This window comes from Mustela erminea, chromosome 9 (assembly GCF_009829155.1).
Source record: "Mustela erminea isolate mMusErm1 chromosome 9, mMusErm1.Pri, whole genome shotgun sequence".
Taxonomy (NCBI): domain Eukaryota; kingdom Metazoa; phylum Chordata; class Mammalia; order Carnivora; family Mustelidae; genus Mustela; species Mustela erminea.
The window spans coordinates 112,353,975-112,380,176 of NC_045622.1; the positions used below are offsets into that span (position 1 = coordinate 112,353,975).

Below are 26,202 nucleotides of genomic sequence, written 5' to 3' on the forward strand. Positions count from 1 at the left end.
CCCTCCTCTCCCCGCCCCTCCCTCCTCTCCCGCCCCTCCCCGCCCATTGTGGTTTCCAGCAGGGTGGGGGCCCCAGCCAGAGCTGCCTGCCCCGGAGGTAAGCGGATCTCTCTGTGTCGGCACACCCGGGAGCTGAGCCTCTGGCTGCCCCGGAAGACGGAAGACGGGCCGGAAGGCGGAGGGCAGCAAGGCCAGCTCCTGCCACCCCAAGGTTCCAGCCCTGACCCAAGGCACAAGGACCTCGGAGGGTGTGAGCGCCCCCCCCCGAAGGGTGCAACCTTGCTCTTGGTGTGTCCACAGAGCACATCCCCATCCCGGAAGGAGGTGGTAGGTATGTAGAGGCCAAGGGGCCCCGGTAGGGGGTGAGCCTCTCGTCCCAGGAGTAGGCAAGCCGAATCCTGCCCAAGGCTTGATCCTTGGAGGAGCTGGGGAGACAGGCTCGATTCTGAACGTCACTACTGGAGTACCATCTTAGGAAGCACCATCGGAAATGTTCTGTGACGACATTTTGGGAGAGGTCATTTGGAGCAGAACCATCTGCTCTGCCAGAGCCCTGGGGCCATGTGCCTGGGTGGGCCGCCGAGGGAGGCTGTGTCAAAACACGAGTCTGTCGTCAAATTAAACCATGCAAACCTAAGGAAGGGGCAGGCGGTAGACACAGACGTGTGGGTCTCTGTGCCCTAGAGAGGACACGCAGTGAAGTTGCTGTCCGGGTCCAGTTTGGGCCGGTTTGGACTGTGGTCCCTGGGGCGGCAGGTGCTGCTGGGGGGCAGGGGCTCGCCTCTGGGCTGCAATCGCTCCCTTTCTGTCAGCTATGCTTCTCATGTGGGGTCCTCTGGGATATGGGGACCTCAGCAGGGGGAGGGGGAGTGCTCCAGATTGCTGTAGGCGAGATGACCCCTTGGCCTTCTAGGAACCAGCAGTTCTAGCCATCTCCTCCCACCCCTGCCAAGAGCCAGGGCAGCTGGGACCCCTCGTCCAAGCCGGTGACCCCAGGCCCCCCACCCGGTCCCAGGAGACCCCACCCTGGGTAAGCAGGGGCACAAGAGGGTCTCTGATGGCAGGTGCCTGTGGACTGGTCCAGGTGGAGGCCAGGTGTGACCCAAGGGGTGGCCAGGGTGAAAGTTGGGGACCCCGGATACGACAGGGCATGGGCTGTGAGGGCTGGCCAGCCCAACCCTCTGTCCGTGGGGCCGAGCCGCTCGCCAGGATCTGCCACACACAGCTGTGGCTCTTCTCCAACTTCGATGAAAAGGACAGCGCTGGGCAGCCTGTTCCGGTGCAGGGAGGAGACCCTGCCCGCGGCCAGCCCCCGGCGCCTCTGCGTGGAGTCTGCAGGGAACCTTGCAGAGCCAGAGCTGAGTTGAGCCTGGGATCGTGTCCCGCCCCCACCAAGCATGCACCGTGCACCAGGCACTGTGCCCGCGTGGCCTTGCGTGGCCTCTGGGAGCAGCACTGCATCCCTCGTGGGCAACAGACAAAGCCCGGCCCCTCTAAAACCCGGGCCTCTAACCACGGTCCCTTCTCCCCATACCCACGTTTGCCCCGGTGAACCCGCACCCCCTCGGCCAAGCCACGGCGTTCCTCTCCAGCCCCCTGCAGCCCAAGAGAGGACACGCATCTGGAGGGGAAGGCGCTGGCCCTGCCCTGCTACCAGGCCTTCAGCCACATGCCGACCTTCCCCGGGCGCCTGGGGTGGCCACCCACTCCCGAGGGCCGCGCTGACCCATGGGAGCCGCGGGGTACCGAAAGCAGCAGGCCAGTTCCTGAGGGGCCGGCCCAGGGGGACCCACGCCCGCCTGCCCCCCTCAGACCGTGTCCTGAGGGTCAGGCCCCACACCAGCCAGTCTGGGCTGCCTCCTGTTTTCTTCTCCACGGAAGATGGGGGGCTTCCACGTGCCCGAGCATGTGTGTGTGTGTGTGTGTGTGTGTGCACACTTGCACACATGTGTTCGCGTGTGTGATACGTTACTTTCGGGCCAGCAAACTCCTTTCTCTTTCCTCCCCCCGACCTCATCCAATAATGGACTGGTTCGCTGAAAGTGTTTGTCCCCGGAGCTCACTGCGAGTTTTCCCCATGGCCACGACGGGGTCCCCAGAGAGCCCGTGCGGCGACACGATGCTGGACGGTGGCTCACCCTCTCCCACAGACAGCCAGGGGCCCCAGCTGGGCTCATAGCCAATGGAGTAGAGGAGCAGGTGACAGAGCCAAGACACTTGCCGGCCTGGAGAGTCTCAGACACAGCAGGGATGCGCCCACGGAGAGGGGAGCCCCAGACCCGCCCCTCAGGTGCAGCTCTCACAACCACTTCCCTCCTGGGGCCGCGGGATGGGCGGCTGCCCGCACCCAGCCAGGTGAGCAAGGCCAGTGTCCCCGGGACGAGTCGGGGGTGCAGCACGAGGCCGGCCGTGACGGCGGGGAGGGCACTCCCCCTGGAGCCCTCCTCCCAGACCCACAGCCCAGTCTGACCATGACGCACACACCAGACAACCCCCAACGGAGGGGCGTCCAGTGTGCCTGGCCTGTTCCCCTCGGGACTGTCCGGGTCACCACAAGCTGTCGCAGACATGAGGACTCAATGCCCGGTGCCCTGGCTGGGAACCTGGGACAGAAACAGGCTGTTAGGGAAGACCCGAGACGCTCAGAACAGCGTGTGGACTTCGGTGGACGGTAATGGGTCAGAAGCCACTGATTCACTGTGCCACGTCCCGGGCCCATGCCCGAGGTCAGCTCAAGGGCTAGTTGGGCACAGGGTAAGTGCGAACTCCGTGTACTACCGTTGCCACGTTTCTGGAAGTCTACAGCTCTCCTGCAGTACACTGTGTCCCGAAACGTGGCTGCGTCCAGCAGCCCAGCCTCACGGCACAGAGGGGAGCCGGCACTGCCCGGCCCCTCCGGTTGCCCGCCCGCCCGCCGGCTCTGCACCCCCGGCCCCCACCGTCCAAACCCTCGGTCCCTCCCGCGCCGTCTCCTGCCGTTAACCCCGCAGCGCTTCACAGCTCCCTCCTGCCTGCGGCCTCAGCTCGCCCAGGAGCCTGGGGAAGGGGATGCTGGCCCTGTAGCGGACCCTTCCCTCTTGGAGGTCGTTCTGCCTGACCCAGGAGGCGGCAGCCTCTCCCCTCCCTCCTGACAGCCGCTCAGAGGGAGGTCTGCGAGGGGTGCGCCCGCTCCTCCATCAGAGATCAGCAGAGACGGGGGGGGGGGGGCAGGGTAGCCTTCCTCAACCAGGGAGAGGGGCAGGTCAGCACCTCGGTTCCCCCGGGGGCACCGTGAGCTCACCAGCCCCCTGTGTGGGGGCCTCTGTCAGCTAGGCCGATCCCCTGGGTGGGGCTGAGTGCCGGGAGCCCTGTGGGGGCCACTTGGGGACCTGAACAGCCTGTGGCCCTCTCTCTGGCCTTTGCCCCGAATCTGACATTTTCCCCAGCAGCCCTGACATGTTCGCACCTGGGGCAGCTTCCCCGAGCCCGGGACAGGGCTGGAGGCTCTCCGTCCTGACTGGGCTAAGTCTGGGTCAGCCGTGTGCACTGCGTCAGACCACGCAGCCCAAGGAGCCCCGCTTCCCCCAGAAGTGGCCCCCGGGCTTGCAGGGTGCACGCTGGCCCTGACACTCCTTAGCCAGACGCAGGCTCAGGGCTCTGGGAGCGGCTCCGTCTCCCCTGAGACTCTGGAACAGAGACTGTCCTGACCTCGAAGGGGTGGGGTGGGGCCCAGGGAGGGGTCGAGGGGCTCCATCTGCCTCCCAAGTGCCAGGGTCAGACTCTGGAGGGGTCTCCCTCCCGCTGAACAGCCCCAACAACACCCAGGTGTCCCTGACCAGGCTGCCAGGCCGCTGGGCCAGGACTTGGTGTCCAGGCACCGAAGGAGCAGACACGGGGCCGGGGGGGACAGGGTGTGAGAGGAGGGCCTCCCTGGGTCGGCAGGGGAAGCGGGCGCAGGAGCCAGCGGGCCCCACCCTGGGCTCAGGCCTCCCCAAGGAGTGTGAACGGGACCCTCTCACCTCTCCCCTGTGGTCCCCAGGCCCCCCTTCCCGACAAACATTTCCAGCCCACTCCTGGGATTTTCTCTAACCCGTGCTAAGAGGATGCCCAACACCCGCCTGTCCAGGGAGGCGCGCGCAGGCCTCGGGGCCTGGGGAGCACCTGTTCATGGCCCAGCCCCACTCGGGCTGCAGACCCCACACGCTGGGGTGTCCCCTGGACGGGCTGCTCTGTCTCCCAGAGGCAGGGCCCAGGGCTGGGGTAGAGCTGACAGCTGAGTGAGGAGTCGGAGGACACGAGATGGGGAATTTGGGGGGGTGGGCTCAGTGTCTGCACCCCACACACCGGAGGCTATGCCCCCTGCCCCGATCCAGAGCCCTGGCCCCGCCCTGGATGGCGGTTCGGTGAGGGCACGAGGCTGCGGTCCAGGGCGTCCCCGGTCATCCAGGACACAGTGAGAAGGTGCCGTCTGCAGACCGGGAAGGGGGGCTCTCCAGGAACCGCGTGCAGGGGCCCTGACCTTCAGCTTCCAGCCCCAGACCCACGAAAAGGTACCTGCGTGGGGAAGGCCTGCCTGCAGTGGTCTCGCGGCGGCCCCGGGCCGACGGACCCGCGTCCACCCCGTACGCACCTCCCGCGTACCGGTCAGCCCTGAGCCGGTTCTGGGAAAACCAGTGGACCCAACAGACGTGACCCAACAGTCTCGTGGGCCCGTCTGGAGGGGTGGGAGGCCCACAGTGGAGGGGGCAGGGGGGGCCGGGGAATGCACAGGCCAGGCAGAGGTCCTGGGAGTAGAGGCTTAGGCGTGCAGGGGTGGCGGTGAGAAAACTGGGAGGCGCGGTCACCTCCTGGGCAGGACCCCTGCCCAGCCTTCACCTGGCCACATGACACACAGTTTGGAAAATGTTGGGGACCCTCCAGGTGGCAGGGGGGATAGGGGAAGAGAGGCAGGAGGCAGTGGAGGCCTCGGGGGGTCGGGAGGCAGCTGAGCGCCCACTCTGAATGCCCACCCCAGAGGCCAGCGTGGTGGGCAGGAGCACGGGCTGGCCTGGGGTGCCCCTTCAGGGATCTGCCCGTCCCACAGCGCTGGCATAGGGCCCGGTGGCTGCAGAGGTGACCCCTAGCCAGCTTTGGCCAAGCACAAGGGCCTTCCTTGTCCCCAGCGATGGGTCTTGAGTTGGATATGTGACCCCTGAATGTCACTCTCGGGGTGAGGAGCCGGAGGGTGAGGCCCTCAGCAGTGTCTTCCCGGCCACACGGAGCCATGGATGGGACCCCCAGGCTGGTCGCACCCTCAGGACCAGCGACCCTGGGCGGCTCACGCCGCATGGGCTGAGGGCCACTGTTTCGGCTGGTCGGGAGGAGCCCGAGCGCTCTCAGCCCAGCTCTGGGTCGCGGCGGATGACGGAGGAGTGAGTCGAGGTGGGCACCGATTCGGGAAGCCGGGACGGAGCTGCGCGGAGGGCGGAGGGTCGCCACGCTGCTTCCTGTCGAGACATCCCACCTGTCGAGTCAAGGGCTGCCCAGCCCAAAGGCCCCTGCGGCTGTCACAGGAGGCCGGGCTGTGATGGCGGCCCATGACCTCAGCCGCGGAGCCCGTGTCCCTAGAGCTGAAATGGAAGGACAGGCCATAAAGATGCTCTTGCTAGGAGTACGTGAAAAGCTTGGGGTCAAGCGAGCAAACCTCCCCCCGAGCCCCGCCCACAGAGACACACGGCCCCCTACCCCGCTCAGCTCCGAGGCTCCAGCCAGTTCATGGACCCCGACCCCTCGCTTGGAGGGAGGACCCCGGGGCCCTGCTGGTCGCCGTCTCCTCGCCTCCTCCAACGGGCCTGCAGCATTGACCAGGGTGACTGTGCCCCGGGGGGGGGGGTGGCTTGCAGACTTCGGGGGCTGCGGGACCATGCTCTGAACCGACCCCGATTCCCAGAGGCCTCGAACGTCCCTGTCCCCACCAGGTGGGGCGGGGCTGGTGCAGGCTGGGCCGTCCACGCAGCTCTAGCCCAGGACCACCTCGCACGGGGGCCGGGGGTCCCGACCCCACCCTGTGGCGGCCTCTCCGGCTCCCCAGAGTATAACAGGAGCCGAAGCCCTGGCAGCCGGCAGGGCCCCACACCGGTTCCCTGACCGCGGAGGGACGGCTGTGCGGGCGGGAAGGGCCCCGTGCAGAACCGCGTCTCCCCAGGAAGGGGGTCCTGGTCGGGCAATCCCGCGTCCCTCGGGGGGTGGTGCGGAGGCTGGAGCCTCCCCAGGATGTGAAGGGTGCGGGGCCACGGCTCCACCACAGCCCCACAGCCCTCGCTGGCCGGGCCTGTGCGGAGGCCAGGCGGGTCCTGGGGGCGCAGGACGACGGGTTACAGGGATCTGGTGAAGGCTTTAAAAAAAGAACAGATTTTATCTTATTTTTATTTATTTTTAAAGGTTTATTTATTTATTTGAGAGAGAGTGAGAGTGTGTGTGAGCGCGGGCAGGCACGGGGGTGTGGGAGGAGCCGAGCAGACTCCCCGCGGGCCGTGAGCCCCCAGGCAGGCGCGCCGTGGAGGGAAGCAGATCGTCGCCCCAAGATTTTTAGTTCAGGTCATCTCTACACCCGTCGGGGGCTCGAACTCATGACCCCGAGATCAAGCGTTGCAGCCTGCAGCGAGGGAGCAGGCCAGGGACCCCCGAAGGACGTTCTCTTTTAAGCAGCTTCGGGCTGACAGGAGACACGAGGGGTCAGCCTCAGTGGCATCGGTGCTGGGGGTCGGGACACATGTGTGCCCCCACTACGGTGTCGCAATGACCGAGTGCTCTGCGCGTTCACCTGTCCCTCCCCTGGGGACCCCGAGGAGCCCGGATCCAGACTGGGTATAGTTCTCACCTTTCCTGGAGGCTCACGGAGCTGGACTCGGGCAGGACGCGGCCTTTCAGACCGGCCTCCTCCCCGCCGTCAGGTGCCCGCAAGCTCCTTCCCACGGCTTCACGGCTCCTTTCTCTTTGTCACGTATGCACAGGCCAGGGTCAGCCTGGGCCACCTGCTGAAGGACACCTCGGCGGCTTCCAAGCTGGGTCGGTTACGAAAGTCGCGGCACGAGCTGTAGACAAAGCTGCCACGAGCACGCCGGGGCGGGTTTTGTGTGGACGTCAGCTCCCGGCCCCTTCTGTGGAGACCAGGGGGCGTGACCGCCGGATCGCGCGGTGACAGTGCGTGTCCTTGGATGAGAAGCCGGCAGACGGTCTCCCAGGGTGGCCGCTCCACCGTGCGTCCCACCAGCCACACAGATGAGCCGGTCTCTGGTGCCGCCCGTGGGCTGGCTTTGGGCCGTCCCGGCAGGTGCGCACAGGGAGCGCACGACCGATCTCCAGGGCGTTTCCTCGGCGACACAGGATGCCGACCCCTCTGTGCCCCTCTGTGCTCCTCGTCGCTGCCCGTGTGTACATCAGGCTGTTCTCTTTGTCCCGAGTGTTAGGAGCCCTTCGTAGATTTGGGGTGTGAGGTCTCAGCAGAGGTGTGTTTGCAAGTGTTTCCTCCCTGTCCCTGCGTCTCCTCCTTGTCTCCATGGGTTGGTTGGTTTGTTTTAAAACATTAATTCAATTATCTAACGTGTCCTGCAGTCCGGCTTCCGAGGCACGGCTCTGTGATTCCCCGGTCCCACACAACATGCAGGGCTCATCCCGTCAGGTGCCCTGCCCAGGGCCTGTCACCCACGACCCCGGCCCCCCACCCGCCCCCCTCCAACATCCCTCAGTTTGTTTCCTAGAGGTAAGAGTCTCTTGTGGCTCGTCTCCCTCTCTGATCTCACCTTGTTTTATTTTCCCTTCCTTCCCCTGTGCAACTTTGTTTCATTTCTGAAATTCCACACACGAGGGACGTCATATGATCATGGTCTTTCTCTGACCGAGTTATTTGGCTCCGCATAACCCTGCAGTTCCATCCACGTCGCTGTAAATGGCAAGACTTCATGTTCTGATGTCTGCAGAACAGTCCGTGGTGCATATACATACCACATCCTCTTTATCCACTGGTCTGTCGGTGGACACTGGGGCTCTTTCCGGAGGTCGGCTGTTGCGGACGTTGCTGCTATAAACATTCCGGTGCACGTGCCCCTTCGGGTCACTACGTCTGTGTCTTTGGGGTAAATCCCAGTAGTGCGATTGCTGGGTCGTAGAGCAGCTCTATTTCCAACTTTCTGAGGAACCTCCCTGCTGTTTCCCAGAGTGGCCGCAGCAGCTTGCATTCCCTCCCACAGTGTCACGGGGTCCCCTTTCTTTTTTTTCCTTTAAGATTTTATTTATTTATTTAAGAGAGAGACAGAGAGAGGGAGAGAGAGCATGAGCAGAAGGAGAGGGAGAAGCAGGCTCCCCGCTGAGCAGAGAGCCGGATGCAGGGCTCGATCCCAGGACCCTGAGATCAGGACCCGAGCCGAAGGCAGACGCCGAACAGACAGAGCCGCTCTGGCACCTCGGGGCTCCCCTTTCTCCGCGTCCTCGCCAACACCCGTCGTCTCTTGGCTTGTTCACTTCAGCGGTTCTGACGGGGCTGAGGCGGTGTCTCACTGTGGTCTCTCCACAGCCCTTGATGTTCTCGGCCATCGTGCTGGCCATGCGCCTGCTCCCCGCAGCCCTTCATGCAGACCCCGGGCGCCGGCAGCTCCCTCCCGCGAGCACACCCTCTCCTACCAGGGTCGGGTCTAGCCCACAGGCGCTGGCCCACGCTCCGTCCAGCAGGTCAGCACGCTGGACCCGTATCTGATGGTGTCGCAGGGACCAGCCCGGTGAGCAGGTGGCGAGCACGGGGACAGCCTGGTAAGTAGAGAGCCCTTCCCCCACCCCTGGCCTGAAGAGGCACGACTCAGAGGGCGACCCTGCCCCGTGCGCCCAGTGGCCTGGGAGGCGGAGAGTTTGGAGCGACAGAAGTCTCTGCCCTGGATTCGGGCTGCCGTGCGAGCTGCAGGGCCTGGGGTGACCAGCGGTCCCCGGGGAGCTGCTGGCGGCATCTGTGGCAGAGGAGGGTGTCGTCCGGAGCCTCTGGCCGGGCTGTCGGGAAGCCACAGCCCAGGGCCCTCGGCCTCTGGAGGGAGGCCCGGCCATCCTCAGGAGGCTGCGGCCTATCGAGAAACACAGTCGGGCTTGCGTCAGGCCTTGGTGACATGGGACATTTGAACCTGTGACCTGCACAGCCACGGGGAGGGGTGCTGGCTGGCCTGCGAGCACGCCCTGCTGTCCCGCAGAGCAGGGCAGGTGCAGCTTTGTCCCACCATCGCTGGGAAGGCGTGGACATGAGACATGCGCTCTGAGGGCACAGTGGTCCCGTGGAGAAGCGGCTCCAGAGCCCATGGCACCCGCTCCAGCCATGGTGCTCAGTCGGCGCCTCCAGCTTCGTGGGGACTTCGCCACGACCTGACAGGGACGGAGCAATCGGGGCCCGGCTGACGAACGCTCTGCCACATCTGCGGACACCCCTGATGAAGGACGGTGCCTCCTGTCCCTCTGAGGGACCACGGTGACGGGGAGGCCCCCAGGGCCTGGCAGAAATTGGCCCAGTGCTCTGGTTGCTCCCTGTCGCCTGGGTGGAGAGGCCGGACAACGGGTCTCCCAGATTCACCACCAGCCGCTAACAGTTCCGCGGACGGTCCAGGACTTGGAAGGAGCGCGGCTGGAACGTCGGTAGCAGGAGCTGTGGGAAAGAGGCGAGCGGTCGACTTCTGCAAAAGGTCCCAGAATGGGGAGACCCCTGTGACGGGGGAGACCCCTGTGACGGGGGAGACCCCTGTGACGGGGGAGACCCCTGTGACGGGGGACACACCTGTGACGGGGGAGACCCCTGTGACGGGGGACACACCTGTGACGGGGGAGACACCTGTGACGGGGGAGACCCCTGTGACGGGGGAGACCCCTGTGACGGGGGACACACCTGTGACGGGGGAGACCCCTGTGACGGGGGAGACCCCTGTGACGGGGGACACACCTGTGATGGGGGAGACCCCTGTGACGGGGGACACACCTGTGACGGGGGAGACCCCTGTGACGGGGGACACACCTGTGACGGGGGAGACCCCTGTGACGGGGGAGACACCTGTGATGGGGGAGACACCTGTGACGGGGGAGACACCTGTGATGGGGGGACACACCTGTGACGGGGGGACACACCTGTGATGGGGGGACACACCTGTGATGGGGGGACACACCTGTGACGGGGGACACACCTGTGACGGGGGAGACCCCTGTGACGGGGGACACACCTGTGACGGGGGACACACCTGTGACGGGGGAGACCCCTGTGACGGGGGACACACCTGTGACGGGGGACACACCTGTGACGGGGGAGACCCCTGTGACGGGGGACACACCTGTGACGGGGGACACACCTGTGACAGGGGAGACCCCTGTGATGGGGGAGACCCCTGTGACGGGGGACACACCTGTGACGGGGGACACACCTGTGACGGGGGAGACCCCTGTGACGGGGGACACACCTGTGACGGGGGAGACCCCTGTGATGGGGGAGACCCCTGTGACGGGGGACACACCTGTGACGGGGGACACACCTGTGACGGGGGAGACCCCTGTGATGGGGGAGACCCCTGTGACGGGGGACACACCTGTGACGGGGGACACACCTGTGATGGGGGAGACCCCTGTGACGGGGGACACACCTGTGACGGGGGACACACCTGTGACGGGGGAGACCCCTGTGACGGGGGAGACCCCTGTGATGGGGGAGACACCTGTGACGGGGGGACACACCTGTGACGGGGGGACACACCTGTGACGGGGGGACACACCTGTGATGGGGGAGACCCCTGTGACGGGGGACACACCTGTGACGGGGGAGACCCCTGTGATGGGGGAGACCCCTGTGACGGGGGACACACCTGTGACGGGGGACACACCTGTGACGGGGGAGACCCCTGTGACGGGGGGACACACCTGTGACGGGGGACACACCTGTGACGGGGGAGACCCCTGTGATGGGGGAGACCCCTGTGACGGGGGACACACCTGTGACGGGGGACACACCTGTGACGGGGGAGACCCCTGTGACGGGGGAGACCCCTGTGATGGGGGAGACCCCTGTGACGGGGGACACACCTGTGACGGGGGACACACCTGTGACGGGGGAGACCCCTGTGACGGGGGACACACCTGTGACGGGGGACACACCTGTGACGGGGGGACACACCTGTGACGGGGGGACACACCTGTGATGGGGGAGACCCCTGTGACGGGGGAGACCCCTGTGACGGGGGACACACCTGTGACGGGGGAGACCCCTGTGACGGGGGAGACCCCTGTGATGGGGGAGACCCCTGTGACGGGGGAGACCCCTGTGACGGGGGACACACCTGTGATGGGGGAGACCTCCGTGGCCGAGGAGCAGCTCAGGTACCAGGTGGACGGGACGGCCCTCTGTGGCGGCGGCCAGCATCCCTCCCTGCCGCTGTCGTTGGCAGGTGGGCTCACAAGTGAAGGGACTGTACGTGGCCGCTGCGACAGAGGTTATGCACGGGGACTCCTACTCCGCAGGGTCAGTACCGTGCGGGGGGCCCACTGCTTCCCTGCATGGCCTCCGACCAGGCACGGGCACGACTCCGGCCTCCCCAGGATAGATCCCGGCTCAGAGCACACATCCACGCTCCCCGGCCATGACGCTCCTGCCCAGAGCCCACCCACAGGCTGACAGAGCGCTTTCTCTGTAACCACGGTGTCCCACGGAACTTTCTTTCTGACCAGGGAGCTCACGCCGCAGGCCGTGGGCTGGGCCAACGGGTCCCTGCACATGGGACTTGTCAGTCACCCTGTGTGGCTAGCCCCGTAGGAGGCGACGTGGCCTCTTGAAGACCCCACTGGGACCGCTGACGAGGGACGAAGCTTTGCGGGGTGGGGAGAGTGTCCCCCAGGGTGCGGGGTCCACTCTGGATCCATGTTTGTCCTTGTGGCTCCCTCATGGCTCTGCTCTGTGGCTGCAGAGTCCGTGAGGGAGCGGCTGTGGTTGCTGCTACCATATGGGGCCTCACGGCTGAGATCGCGCCCTCCTGCCCCCAACCCCAGGCTCCCCTTGTCCACGTGTCCCAGCTCCCACTGGAGGCCTCATGGGGAGCCCACGAACTGAAGCTGAGCCAGCCACCAGGCCGCGTCGGGATCCCCAGGCTGGAGAAAGGGCAGGCGGAGAGGGGCTCGCCGCACGGGCTGGGGAGCAGATCCTGTCGCAGGGAGAGGCGTATTATACAACGGGGCAGAGCAGGAGGGTGTCTGGAATGCCAGCCCGTGCCCCGGGGCACCTCGGGCTCCTCTGTCCTGTGACTAGAACCAAACATCGCAGCCGTGGCCCCAGACCTGCCAGGAAGGAGGCTCGGGTCCTCCCACGAGGCCAGGATCAAGCGATGGGGTGGGGGGAGGTGCTTCCGACGCGGCTGGGAGCCCACGACCCACCACCGTGGGCCCCGTCCCCCCTTATCGGCCAGGACACCACAGGGTCTGTGTGCGGTCCCGTGCTCGCCACCCCGACGACTCAGCACAGACGTGCCCGGCTCTCGTCCCGTCTCAGGCCTGGAAGCCTGGGATGTGGCCGTGGGGTGGGCCTCTGCGGGACGAGGAGCGGAGGCGGGCCCTCTCCCAGGGCCGCGTGTTCCTGTCGTGCGGCCTCAGCTGCGTCCCTCCAGGGGGAGACCAGTTTCCCTTTATCTTTATGTGGACGTTGGACGGAAAAGGCCCGCGGGACACAGAGAGCTGGGGTGCGGCGGCCGGGGCCGGGGCCGGAGGGGGAGCGGCCACCCAGGGACCGGCGGTCTCCGTGCGCAGCGCAGACAGTGTTCCCGCAGCAAGGAGAGGCCGCGGCTGCCGACTCTGCAGATACCAAAAGCGGGAGAACTTTGGAAGAGGGAGTGTCACGGCAGGTGAACTCCACCTCAATAACGCTGGTTTGTGGAAAGAGCAGCAGCCGAGGGGCATTGGGAGGGCTGTGGCGGGGGGCATGGTGTCGCCTTGCGTGTATCTCCCGGAGTCCCCTCCCTACCACGTCGTGCGGTGTGGGGCGTGGCTCGGGGGACGTGGGTCGGGTGGCAGGCGTGAGCTTCAGAAGGAGGCCGCGGTGGCGGCCGTCCCTGCCTGTGCTCGGAGGTTGCTCCGAGAACCACGCGGTAGGCTGGGCTCTGCTGCCTCCCCTGCCGGTGGTGGGCAGGGGCGGTCCGGGCTGACCGAGGGACGGACGGTCTACACCGCAGCCTAGGAAACAGAATCCCAGGTTCTGAGTTGTGCGTGGGGTCCCCGGCGGTGTGACGGAGGCCTGGCTCGTGCTCTCACCTCCTCTTGTTGGAAACCGCCGTCTGGCTGCTGCCCCCACCTCCATGCTCCCAAACCCAACAGACACCATTCTGTCCTCACGCTGGCCCTTGCACAGCGGCCCTCATCACTGGGGACCCTGGGAGGCCTTGTAGAGGGGCTGCTCCCAGGCTCCTGTTGGCGCCCCACTGTCTCGGATGCGGAAATGCTGGGGTCCCTGGGCTCTAACCAGGCCCCTTTCTCTTCTCGCTCTGCTCCTTGGGTCATTTCATCAAACCCAGCGGCTTTAAGAATCAAGGAACCCAAGGGACTCTCCAGCCACGCGGTCCTTCCTGCTGCTCACAGGAGAGTCAGTGGGTTTCTCCAGACGACGCTTTCCCCTAAGTCCTTCTGGAGCCAGAGCCCTGATCCCTGTGCCCCAGCCCAGGACTGACATGTCCCAACGGGTCCTCCAGACGGCTTGCTTCTCAGAGGGCCACACCAAATGCACCACAAAACATTGCACATCTTATCCCTGAGACCCTGACCCCCATCCCTCCCCCGGCCCCGGTGCCTGCTGTCCACTCTCTGTCCCCATGAGTCTCAGAACTGTGGGGACCTCACCTAAGTGGAACCCTGCAGTATTCCTTCCTCTCCTGGCATATTTGACTTACTGGCAAATCCTACAGGGTTGGTTCTTCTGACGCTGGCTTCTCTGGCTCAGGGCTACTTCCAGAAGGCTTCTGACGTCTGCACCCCTGCCCTGCCTTGGGTCTATTACCTCCTGCTCCTCTGTCTGGACAGCCCTGGAGGTGGGGCCGCAGGTATAAACTGGAGCTGGCCACGAGCCAGTGCCCAGCTCTGCCCACTAGAGGGGTCAGATCGGAGGGAAGGTCTGCCAGAATGTGTGTGTGTGTGTGTGTGTGTGTGTGTGTGTGTGCGCGCGCGCAACCATGCACACACCCCCCCTTCCTCTCTGTCCCTTCTCTCTCCGGGGACCTGCCTATAAATTCTACTTGCCTCACCGTCCCAGACCCTGATCTCCCCCTCCCCACGTCCATGAGACCTCCGGGCTCAGCGGAGAAACGTCAGGGCTCACCACTCTGTCCCACGGATCACACACGGCCTGTTGTCCGCGGCAGAAAACGGTTGCCGCACGCGCGCCCCATGTCCTGCGTGTTCACAGCGGAGGGTGAGCGTGGCGCTCGTCTCGCCGCCCCAGCCAACAGAGGGAGACCTGGCGGTGCCAACGTTGAGCACCTGGTTGCCTGTTTCTCCAAAGTGGAAAGTTAATATGTTGCTTTTGTCATTTGCATTATGTGGGGACAGACTCTGAAACCGTGTGGCTGGTGTCCTCAAAGAATCGTTAGCATGATGGTTGCCGAAGGGCCACTTTCCAATTTCACCGTTCCTTTTGCGTTTGTTAGCTGCAGTTCTACTGCGAGAGAGAGAGCGAGCGAGAGAGAGAGAGAGCGAGCTTGCTTTTCCTCCCCTCTTCCTCCTCCATGAGCAAACACACCGATTTCAGGGCGGACTCCTGAATCGCTGTTTTATGCAGTTGTGATGTGCTACTGTCATTGATTCTGATGCTAAAACTGTCCCAGATAGGGCTGGTAGGAGCCCCTGCAAGCTGGCTCCCACGTCGTTTTGATACCCGGCAACTTTTGGAACAGCTTTCTTACTTTCCGCTACAAGCTGTTCCGGGTTCATACTGGACGTTCCCTTCCTCAGCCCTGGAATCAGCCATGGCCCCAGGAAGCTCTGGGTTCTTCTAGAGGAGAGTGGTGTTTAAAAGCCAAGATCCGACTTATTTCACTCAGCATCATCTCTTCCAGTCCCGTCCGTATTGAAGGGGAGGTGAACCATGAGAGACCGTGGACTCTGAAAAACAATCTGAGGGGTTTGAAGGGGTGGGAGGTGGGAGGTTGGGGTACCAGGTGGTGGGTATTGGAGAGGGCACGGATTGCATGGAGCACTGGGTGTGGTGCATAAACAATGAATAATGTTACACTGAAAATAAATTTTAAAAAATCAATACATTAATCATTTTTTTAAAAAAGGAAGCTTTGTTTGTATAAAGTAATATATATTTACTTATGCTGGGAATATAGTGATTTATATACAGCATGTAATTTACCATTATATGTGTGTGTGTGTACACATGCTAATAAATACATGGGCAAAACCGAAAAAATAAAAAAAATAAAAGCCAAGATCCGGAGGCTGGGGGCGCTTCGTGCCGCCTGGGCATCGGCTCTCCTGGGTTGTTCAGCCGGGAATTCTCTCGCACACATTGACAGCTCGCTCTCTGTTTGTCCATCTTTCTACGTTAAAAATCACGACCTGACAGCGATTCCTCTGACTCCAGCCCAACTCTGTAGGGTCTGTACTAGCGTCCCCATTCCGTATTTGTCACTCCTTTCTCCGTGACACCGGCTTCCGTCATCCTCAACACACACACCCCGCTCTTCCCTCTCTCCACTAAGCAATCTCCTGACCTTGCTGGTGCATCCCTGTCCTTCACTCCTGCCCCGTCTCCCAGCCTCCTCTCCCCTGCCTGACTGTCTCAGAGGAAGGGAAACGGGTGTGTTGTAAGTAAATAAAAGAGAAAGACACACAAGTCCCTCCCCTGTTCTTGGACCGCCTGGGGGACCCAGACCAGGCCAGGCGTCAGCTCTCCCCCACACGTGTCACCCAGTGGAGTAGTGTCATTTCAGTAGGAACACGAGTTCCCAGGCAGACTCTCGGAACAGAGAAGCCACAATCTGACTCTCACGCAGCATTTGGAGCAGAACTATGGGCGCAGCTGGGCCAAGAGGGTCAAGGAATCCCGACAGAAACCCGCAAATGCAAGAAGCAGTGTTCGCAACATGAAGAGGCGATGGGAAGGTATATCCCGGGAGCCAGGCGCCAGCAGTAGGTATGGGAATAGGGCTGCTGAGTGACCCACTGAGGAGGCACGTCACCACAGGGACGCCGCAGCAGTGAGGTGAGCCGTCGCACGCGGGGCTCCGGGGTGGTTCAGGAAGCGGACAGGTGTGGGGAGACGAGCGCAGGTAGGCTGACCGGACGAGGGCGGTCACCCAGGGGCGAGAGAGGAGAGCAGGGGACGCTTGAGGAAGGAAGGAAGGCAGTGCCGCAGCGTCAGAGAAAGACAAGCAAGGGCTCTTGGGAGCCCAGAGGACAGATGAGGAAGAACCCAAATGCGTCCTAGTGACACTCGCAAATGCCAACGTTCTGGAACATTCCAGGGTAACCCGCAGACCACCGACAAGATAAGAATTAGAGTCATAATGTCCTCCAAGAATGATATGGTCGAAGAATTATATTCTGAAAGCACAGAAGATAACTCGGCGTAGAGGATCGTTCAGGGCTCTAACTCTCATTAAGTGTGAAGGGAGAGTAAAGATCACTTCGGAAACACTGGGCCTCAGAACACCTAGAATATTTGCCACAGAAACCCCCGCTTTTCCCACAATATTCTCAGAGCAGAGAAACAAATCTTGGCGGGTGTACCGAGAGGTGCGGAAGGTGCGGGGGCCCCAGGTAGCTGCTCACAGGCCGGCGATCACCAATGAGAAAATACAGTAAGACACACGCAAGACGTCGCTGACCATCATAACAGAACTGGGGGTATCTAGAAATTAACGGAGCAGGAATATGTCAGGCCTCCCTGTGGAAAACCCCAGACTCAAACGAGGACCGTGGTAGACGTTGTTTGCCGTGAACAGACAGACATCTCATGCGGGGATGCCTTCGGACGACAAAGGGGCCCATCTTCCCCGAATTGACCGAGATGTCCAGCGCAATCCCAAGTGCATTGTCCGCTGGGAGTTTGAAACGCTTGATGTCCTTATTCCGCGCCACTCGTCAGGAGCGGAGATCCATGAGTAGGACAGTCAGCTTGACACAAAGAGCAGCAAAGAGGGACTTGCTTGTCTGACATAAGGACTCAGAAGGAAGCCTGAAGCACTGAAGACAAGAGGGTGGGCAGCTTGGAGGCAAACGCCAGGACGCTGTATTCCACGCTCAAAATGCTTTCTGTGTTCAGGAAAGCCTTTCTGTGAACAGGAAAGCCGTTAAATGAAAAATGTCCCATTAATTTAATGACCCCAATTGTGATGGCTCCATCCCCACACAATACCCTCCTCAAACGTCCGTAGATAAAACAGTGTATCCGTTGAGGAGTAAAAATAAATGTGCACACAGAACATCGTGGTTTTTAAAACTCAGTTCGTCGGTCCTGAGTCTCCACAAAACAGCCCGGTGGGGGTTGAATCGGGATTGTGTCGGATGTATGAACAGCTTGGAGAAAACTAGTATCTTAGCATGGATCTTCCAATCCATGAAAACCGTGTCTCTCTCCACGTATTTAAGCCTTTTATAATTTCTCTCATCAGGGCTTCGTAGATCTCGGTGTACGGTTTCGAACGGCTTTTGCCGTATTTATATCTATGTATCTAATAGTTTCGATGTGACCGTTAGTGGCCTTTTCATTTCCGTGAAATGCGTAATGCAATGCAACTCGTCGCCTGTACTGGTCCTGTAACTTGCAATCTCGCTGAGCTCGTTTTAACTAGGACCCTGTTTTAGTTCGATTTTCTTCATAGGTGATCACGTTTTCTGTGAGTAAAAATGGTTGGCTCTCTCTTTCTATTCCGGATGCCTTTTGGTTCTTTTTCTCGTCTTATTGCACTGGCTGCAACCTACAGAATGAAGTTGAATAGAAGTTTGAGAAGAGATATCCCTGTCTGGTCCCTGTCCCAGAAGGAGGGCATCCGGCCTCTCAGCATTAAGCCGGATGTCCTCCATCAGGCTGAGACAAGTTCCTTCCATTCCTACTTTGCTGGGATATTGAAAATCGTGAATGATTATTAGATTTTGTCAGACGATTTTTCTGTATTTATTGAGATAATGATGCAGTTTTCCTCTTAAAAGTTAATCTTGCCAATTCGTTGAGTGGATTTTTTGAGTGTTAAACTGACTTGCATTCCTTGAATACACCCCACTTGTGCATTGTTGGGTTTCATTTGCTCAGGTTTTTCTCAGGAATTTCGCATCCATGTCCCTGAAGGATCTCAGCCTATGGTTCCCTTGTCTCGTGTTGCATTTGTCTGACTTCGGTTGCACGGTAATGCCTGCCTCATGGAATGAGCTGGGAGGTTTTCCAGCATTTTTAACTGTTCTAGATGAGTTTATGTATACCTGGTTTTATGTGTTCCTTAACTATTTGAAAGAATTTACCAGTCAGGCCCTCTAGGCCTGGGGTTTTCTCTATAGGAAGTTTTCCTTTTACTATAAATTTAATTTACTACATGCACATGGGGCTATTCTGGTTACTTAATTTTTCTTGAATGAATCTTTGTGGTTTGTGTCTTTTAACGAATTCGTGGGCTTCATCTACATTGCTGACCTTCTCGGCATCAAGGTTCATACATTACCGTATGCATTTTACCTGTAGGATCTATGGGGATGACGTGTCTACCGACGGACAGATCTCTCCCAGTGGCTCTCTTCCCTGCGGCCCCCTGACTGATGGAGATTTTTGCACCAAGGGTGAACCTAGAGGAAAAGGATGTTAAGGGTGAGTCCTCTGAGTTGGCTCTGGGGTTTCTGGAATGGGCTGTCCAGGCTGATTGGACAGATTGGAGGACGCGAATGAATCTATTGTCAAGAGCAAAGCCCACGAGGAGAGCCTGTGGCGCGCCTGGGCAGTAGAGACGCACAAAAGCCCGCATCCTCCTAACCAGCCGCCCACAGGAAGCCGGGAGCCCGACTGCTCGGAACTTGGTGGAACACCAAAGACCACCGTGATGTCGGCGGGCTGCTCCTGTTGCTGCTGGACAGAGAGGTTCAAGAAAAGGGAGAGCTGGGGAATCGCAATTCCCTGCTTCAGTGCCGCAGACATGAGGCAGGAGCCCGTGTGCCCTGCCCTGAGGGAGAGCCGGGTTCCCGCCAGCCGCAGGGCAGTGCGGCTCCGAGTCCGAGGCGGACCCTCCTCCCGTGAAGGGCTGAACTGCAACGTAGAAGGAACCCCCAGCCTCTCAGGGGGTCTGCTGCGGACGGGAGGGCGCTGGCAGCATGGGCGGGAGTCCTGGGGGTTGGGCTGGGGCTGAGTGGGACAACCCTGGGGAAGGGGGATCCCACACCCTCTTCCACGAGGCTTCTCTTCTGTGGAAGAGCCCCCCCGCCCCCGGTGGGCAGGGGCCTCCCCACCCCTACCCCAGGGCTTGCTGGCTCTCCGCAGGACCCACGCCCACTGCCCCTCTTTGCTTCTAGAGCCAGAACCAGACGCAAGTCCTAGCAGGCCCTGAAGGTGAGGCACGGGGTATGACTCAGGAGAAGGCGCGCCACACTCCCGAGGCCTGGCCGGGGACACCTAACGCATGCGGACAGACGTCGGGGGACACCTGTGGGAGGGTGGGGGACGGTGCTGGAAGGGACCTCACATGCAGCTTGGCCTCGGCAGTGGGGATTCCGTATTTAACATTGCAGCTTGAGGGGTGAGGAAGGGCTCTCACCGTCCGGGTGGCTGAAACCGGGACCTAAAGATGCCCCGTCCCCGGGGGCTGGAGGGCGTGACCTCCCCTGGCCAAAGGCTTAGGGAGGTGGAGCAGGTTTGCTCTCTGAGATGTGCTCACCCCCACGCTGCAAGGGGTCAGAAGACATGACTTTCCTCAGAACCACGGGGAGTAAATCTGAGAGGGGGCCCGGACATGCCTGTCGCACCACTACCAAGGGGACCCCCATGTAGGCCTGCGGGCGTCCGAGATCACTCTTCTCTGCAGGGGACGGCAGCCTCTGACCTGGAACGTAGACCCTGTGAGAGCAGCTGGATCCCGGGGGCGGGGGCCTGGCAGGGCGCTCAGCCGCCCGCGCAAGCTGGACGTGGCCCGCGGGATAGATGGCCAAGAGCAGGCGGCAGGCGGCCCAGTCCGGCCGGCAGAGACCCGCGGGACGGCTGGTGGGTCTCGGCATTCCCAGCAGGGAAGTCGACCGGGGCCCCGGGATCCGTAGCCCACGTCTACGAGGGTGCAGCGAGCAAACCTCCCCCCGAGCCCCGCCCACAGAGACACACGGCCCCCCACCCCGCTCAGCTCCGAGGCTCCAGCCAGTTCATGGACCCCGACCCCTCGCTTGGAGGGAGGACCCCGCGGCCCTGCTGGTCACCATCTCCCCGCCTTCCCCAAAGGGCCTGCAGCGTTGACCAGGGTGACTGTGCCCCGGGCGGGGGGGGTGGCTTGCAGACTTCGGGGGCTGCGGGACCCTGCTCTGAACCGACCCCGATTCCCAGAGACCCTGAATGTCCCTGTCCCCACCAGGCAGGGTAGGACTGGTGCAGGCCGGGCCGTCCACGCAGCTCTAGCCCAGGGCCATCTCGCACGGGGGCCGGGGGTCCCGACCCCATCCTGTGGCGGCCTCTCCGGCTCCCCAGAGTGTAACTGGAGCCGAAGCCCCGGCAGCCTGCAGGGCCCCACACCAGTTCCCTGACTGCGGAGGGACGGCTGTGCGGGCGGGAAGGGCCCCGTGCAGAACCGCGTCTCCCCAGGAAGGGGGTCCTTGTGGGGTAATCCCGCGTCCCTCGGGGGGCGGTGCGGAGGCTGGAGCCTCCCCGGGATGTGAAGGGCGCGGGGCCACGGCTCCACCACAGCCCCACGGCCCTGGCTGACCGGGCCTGTGCGGAGGCCAGGCGGGTCCTGGGGGCGCTGGACAACGGGTTACCATCAGGCCCGGCAGTGGGGACTCCCGCGTGGCTGCCGCACCACACATGGTCTAGGAACGGAGCCCGTGACGTCCCTGCCCCTGGAGGGCGGCCGCTGACCTGATGCCTTCTCCTCCAGCCCCATCCAGGCCCCACCTCGGACAGACACAGGCCTGGGTTGGAACTGAGCACCAGGGACTCCAGGCACCAGCCCTGTCCCTGCGCTGCTGCACGGCCGTGATACCAGCGGACACTGTGGGCAAGAAGCAGCCGCCATCCTGACCTCGTGGTGAGACCCGGGCCAGAGACCGGGAGATAAATCCAACAGGGGTCCAGGGCCTTCTACCTCAGGAACATTCCTGGAGGCCCAGGGTGTGGGGCATGCCTAGATATGTCCCCTAAGATGAAGGACAAATTGTGGACTCGAGCCTAGTGGGCCTCTGTGGACATCTCTCATGGGGGCGTTACTCTAGCCCGTTCGCAGGGTGACCCCCAGAGCTGCTCACTGGGGCCAGAACAAGAGACCTGGCAGGTCCAGGCCGTGCGACCCAGCAGAGCCCATGGCACCAGCAGTGTCGGTGTGGACGGAGGTGCTGTGGGGAGCCCCCTACACCGGCCTCTTGGGTTTGGGGCAGGATGCTGCCGTCAGCCCCAGGTGACCACTGTCCTCTGAGAAACAGCTCTGGATCTTCATAGAGACCAGACCCTTGGCTTCAGGCCCCGAGTCACAGTGCCGCCTAGACTGGGCCTCACAGTCGGTGTGTGGTCTGAGCCACCAGGCTGTTGTCCCGTGGCAGGGGTGTGTGCGTGGTCAGGTCCGCACGGGCCCTGGAGGCATGAGTAAGTCTCATGAACATGTGGCCCAAATGCCCACGGCCCCAGCCCTGCTACACGCCACAAGAGCTGCTGATCCTGGGCGCAGGGGCCCCCTCTTCTCTCTTTCCCGGCCTGGCCTGTGGCTTTGGGGGCAGCTCCTCCAGTCAGCTGACCGGGGAGAGGAGGCTCGGGACCGGCTGTCCGATGGGTCTGCCCCGTGCTCAGGAGCTGCCACCCGGCATGGACAGCTGTCACTCTCCAGCCTCTCCCCCGGATGTCCCCGGAGAATGTGGTGGAGGGGAGTCCCCCAGAGGGCAGGACTTGGGTCGTGCACCTGCTTGTGCACCGTGCTCCGAAGGAGAAACGGCCAGACGTGATATTACACGCTGGTTCGTGGCTGCAGCCAGTGGTTCGGCTGGACGGTCAGGGACTCGGAAGGACCGTGACCGGGAAAATGATGACATGGGAATTTGGGGAAGAGGTGTGTGGACGGGTAAAACATGGATATCTGTGTCCTGTGTGAATGCCCACCACGGGGGGAGGTTGCCAGGGGCCTTTCATCATCAAGCAGGTAGATGGCCTGTTCTGGGGGTACCAGGCAGCCCCTTCCCCAGCCCCCCTGGCCACCGCCCCTGGGCTCTGGCATAAAGTGGCCGTGCTGGCAGAGGGGGAGGCCACGTGTGGCTCAGCAGTGGGGACGTCACGCCCCAGGGCCCACCCGGCTCTGGCCCCCACTGTGTGCCCCGTGTGCCAGTGGTGGACGCCCACACGAACCCTCACCTGGAGCCCTTTCTGGAGCGACCAGCCAGCCACCTGCTGGCAGGCTGACAGCCCCAGATGGCCTCCGTCGTGGGAAGGGCTGGGCTCTGTTCCTACTGGAATAGACACGCATTCGGGATACAGACTTGCCTCTGCTGCAGGTGGACTCCACCAAAACGACATCATGGACTTCCAGAATGCCCCGTTTGCCATCCCCGTGTCCCACTGGCAGAGAAGGAGCTCGTTCACGGTGAGCGAGGTGGGGCCGTGGGTCCACGCTCACGGGTCTCACCAGTCTCACGGTGGCCCACCCCCCTGCAGCAGCTGGCTGACAGGACAGCGGAAGGGCCTTCTGAAGGCTGGTTCCAGCCCCAGCGAGGGGGCAGTACCCTGCAGCACCGGATGGTGTCTCCCCGAAGGCCCTAGGTGCTCTGAGTGAGCATCCCACGTTTGGGGCCGTGGCTTCCAGAGCCGGGATTCATGGGCCCAGGAATCGGGGGGTGGAAATGGCCGGGGCACCCTCACTCTCACCCCTAGTGCCTCACTAGCAGAACCTTCGCTTCCCGCCCCCACGACCTTGAGCTCTGCTGCCCTGAGGTCTCCATGGCAGAGGGAGGAGGCTTCCGTCAGAGACACGGCCATGGCTCCAGTGAGCGGGAAGCCAGACTGCTACTCGGCCACTTGGGGACCCTGCATCCCCGAACCAGCAGGCAGAGAAGGGAGGTCCAGTGTTGGTGGGGTGGAGGGGCTGACCCTGTCGCCACGGGGACATGGAACCACCGCTCCACAGTGGGGGAAGGAAGGAAGAGTGTTTGGACCAGAGCGGGTCCTGGGGGTGTCTCATAGTTGCAGCACCCTGGGGTGGAGGTCGATGGGCTCAGGCTGAATCACCCCACCTGTCCTCTGGGGTCCCCGGCTTGCAGGCAGCAGACACTGGGGCATCCCGGGCTTCCTGAGCCCTCGAACCTGTCTGTAACCTGAACCTCCTTTGGTCTCCTCCTGTGGCGTCTCTGGAGGACCCTGGCTGGGGCATCCATGCCAGACCTGTGGACCCGAAGCTTTAGCGTCTGGGGGTACTTCATTTCCCATGGTGTCTGCTTCCCCTGAAGCTGGATTCCAGAGGGCTCCAGGCTTTCGAGTGACCCGAACACAAAGAAGTGACCCATGTGAGGGCTACAGCCAGAGCTGTGAGTCTGGGGAAGGTGCCGGCCTGACCCAACTGGGCTCCCAGCCTCCCCACTCATGACCAGACCCAGAGAACACAACTTGGAAGTCAGAAACTCTGAGGGGCAGAGATGGAGGTGGGCAGTGGCCTCAGGCTGCATGTGGAACAGGTACGGAGCCCAGATGAAACAAGCAAGTGGTCCCCCTGCTCACCAGGCCCAGGGCCACGGAGTCACCTGCATTTCTGCTGCTGCCCCCATGCAGGTCCAGTCCAGTCTCACGATGGGGAAGACCCCAGAGGGTCCAGACAGAACCACATCGCTCCAGGGCTGGGGACCCAGAGGCAGGCAGAGCTGGCCTTGGATACCGAAGGGTCTTCCTTCTCTGGGCTGCATCCCACTCCCACCGAAAGCCAGCTCCTGATCCTGTTTGCTGGATGTGAGGCCCTCTCGGCAGATCACCACCAGGCACCAGACGTAGGTGGTGTCCTGGGAGCACAGAGGGAGAAAAGGGTGTATTTCCCTCTGGATATGCGCCCCCCACCCCAGGCACGCTGAGGGACAGGCTCTGGGAAGCAGGGGCTTTGGAAGGGTAGGGCAGGTTTCCAAGTGATTTGATATCGAAGCTGAATGGGACGCCAGCCACTGGGTGGGGGCAACGTGCAAAGGGGCTTGGATTAATCCCGAGGGCCAAGGCATGACCCCACTCACCTCGATAAGGTCCCTCTTGCTCTGAGGCAGTGGACAGAGGGGAGGAGGCAAAGCCAGAACCCAGGAGACCAGGATGGGGGTGAAGGCAGCATCTGAGGGCAGATGGGGACGTGGCTGGGAAGGTGGTTGTGCCAGCCAAGAGCAGAGGATGAGGAGCAGGTGGGAGCTCACACGCCACTGCCTGAGCACTGGCTGGGGAGGAGACCAGGTGGAGCAATGGGCTCAGGAAAGACAATTCAGCCTGCTGGGAGTTGATTTTAAGGTGCCCGTGGGATGACCATGGAGTGGTCTAGGAGATGGAGACATGCCCGTCGTCCAGCGTAGGGGTCAGCAAGCTATGGCCCGAGGTCGTCTGTTGCCTGTTTTTGTATGCCCACAAGCCAAGAGCACTTGTCACAGTTTTAGAAGGTCAAAAAAAAAAAAAATTAACATTCATTATCTGCTACCAAAAAACTTACTCAAAACTCCAGAGAGTGACAGGTGTTGGTGAGGATGTGGACACCAGAACCGCCGTGCACCATTGGTGCAAACATGGACAGGGGCAGCCAGTCCAGAGCTCAGTGTGGAGTGGCCTCTGAAAGCTTAAGGGAGGATCATAATGGCATCAACAATTCTACTTCTGGATGTACCCCCCAAAACAAGGGACTGCGGGGTCTGGGAGAGATGTGTCCACACACGTTCACAGCAGCGTCATTCACAGCCGCTACAAAGGGAAAGCTGCCCAAGTGCCCACTGATGGACAAATGCACAAACAAAATGTGGTCCGTCCATACAAAGCCTGAAAAAAGCAGGACATTCTGACACCTGCCACAGTGTGGACAGACCTGGAGGACATCATCATCCTGAGCGGGAGAACTCAGGCACAAAAGGGCAAATGCTGCCGGATTCTATGTATTAGGGGACATAAAGTTGTCAAATTCACAGAGACAGAAAGGGGCATGGTGGGCGCCAAGGACTGGGGGAGGAGGAAGGGGCTTAGCGACCCCTGCTGGACTTCTCAGGCATGGAGTTTCAACAGTGGGCAGAGCCCGGGAGAGTGCCCACCAGCCAGTGAGGGTGCCAGGGTGAGGGCAGATCCCTGACAAGGCAGGACGCTTGTGTTTGCAATTTTAGTGACAGCTTTATTGTGACAGAACCCACACACCACCCAGCACATCCATTTACAGTGTACAGTTTGGGGCACCGGGGCACTGCAGTCCATTAAACGTCCGACTCTTGGCTTTGGCACAGGTCGTGATCTCTGGGTCCTGAGATCAAGCCCCACGATGGGCTTTACACTCAGCGGGGAGTCTCTCTCCCTCTGCCCCTTTCCACACCCTCTCTCTCTCTCAAATAAATAAATCAATAAAATCTTTAAAAATAAAGTGTGCAGGGGTGCCTGGGTGGCTCAGTGGGTTAAGCCTCTGCCTTCTGCTCAGGTCATGACCCCAGGGTCCTGGGATCGAGCCCCGCATCGGGCTCTGCTCAGCCGGGAGCCTGCTTCCCCATCTCTCTCTACCTGCCTCTCTGCCTGCTTGTGGTCTCTCTCTCTCTCTCTCTGTCAAATAAAAAAAAAAAAAGTGTGCAATTCATAGGTTGTTAGCACATTCCCAGGGTTGTGCAACCATTTTAAAACATTTGCACCATCTAGAAAGAAGCTCCACACCCTTTAGGCTGTGCTCTGGGAAATCAGAGCCAGCCGCGACGTGCAGGAAGGGGGCCACGTGAAGAGCATGACCCTGCCACCCAGCCTTCCTGCTGCCCTCCAAGTTGACCCCCCAGTTGAATGCAGCTACAGCAGCTGGCAGAGGCACCACCACAGAATCCTGAGAAATACGAAATCATCGGGGCGGC

The 26,202-nt window shown here is 61.8% G+C and overlaps 1 protein-coding gene across 6 annotated transcripts; it reads left to right on the forward strand.

Moving 5' to 3' along the window:
- Nucleotides 1-73: 73 nt before the first annotated feature.
- LOC116599493 lies at nt 74-24,824 on the forward strand. 6 transcript variants are annotated; one of them, XR_004289390.1, is made up of 6 exons: nt 74-248; nt 18,680-18,802; nt 18,969-19,534; nt 21,060-21,209; nt 22,657-22,745; nt 22,817-24,824. XR_004289390.1 is itself a non-coding variant. In XM_032359356.1 (4 exons), exons 2-4 carry the CDS (start codon nt 21,770-21,772, stop codon nt 23,739-23,741), a joined length of 741 nt encoding a protein of 246 aa, XP_032215247.1. In that variant the 5' UTR covers nt 20,139-20,430; nt 21,060-21,769; the 3' UTR covers nt 23,742-24,824. The 6 variants fall into 6 exon arrangements, 1 of the variants encoding a protein (XP_032215247.1); XR_004289388.1 differs by having other exon boundaries at nt 21,060-22,745; XR_004289389.1 differs by having other exon boundaries at nt 21,060-22,745; nt 22,820-24,824.
- The last annotated feature ends 1,378 nt before the right edge of the window (nt 24,825-26,202 follow it).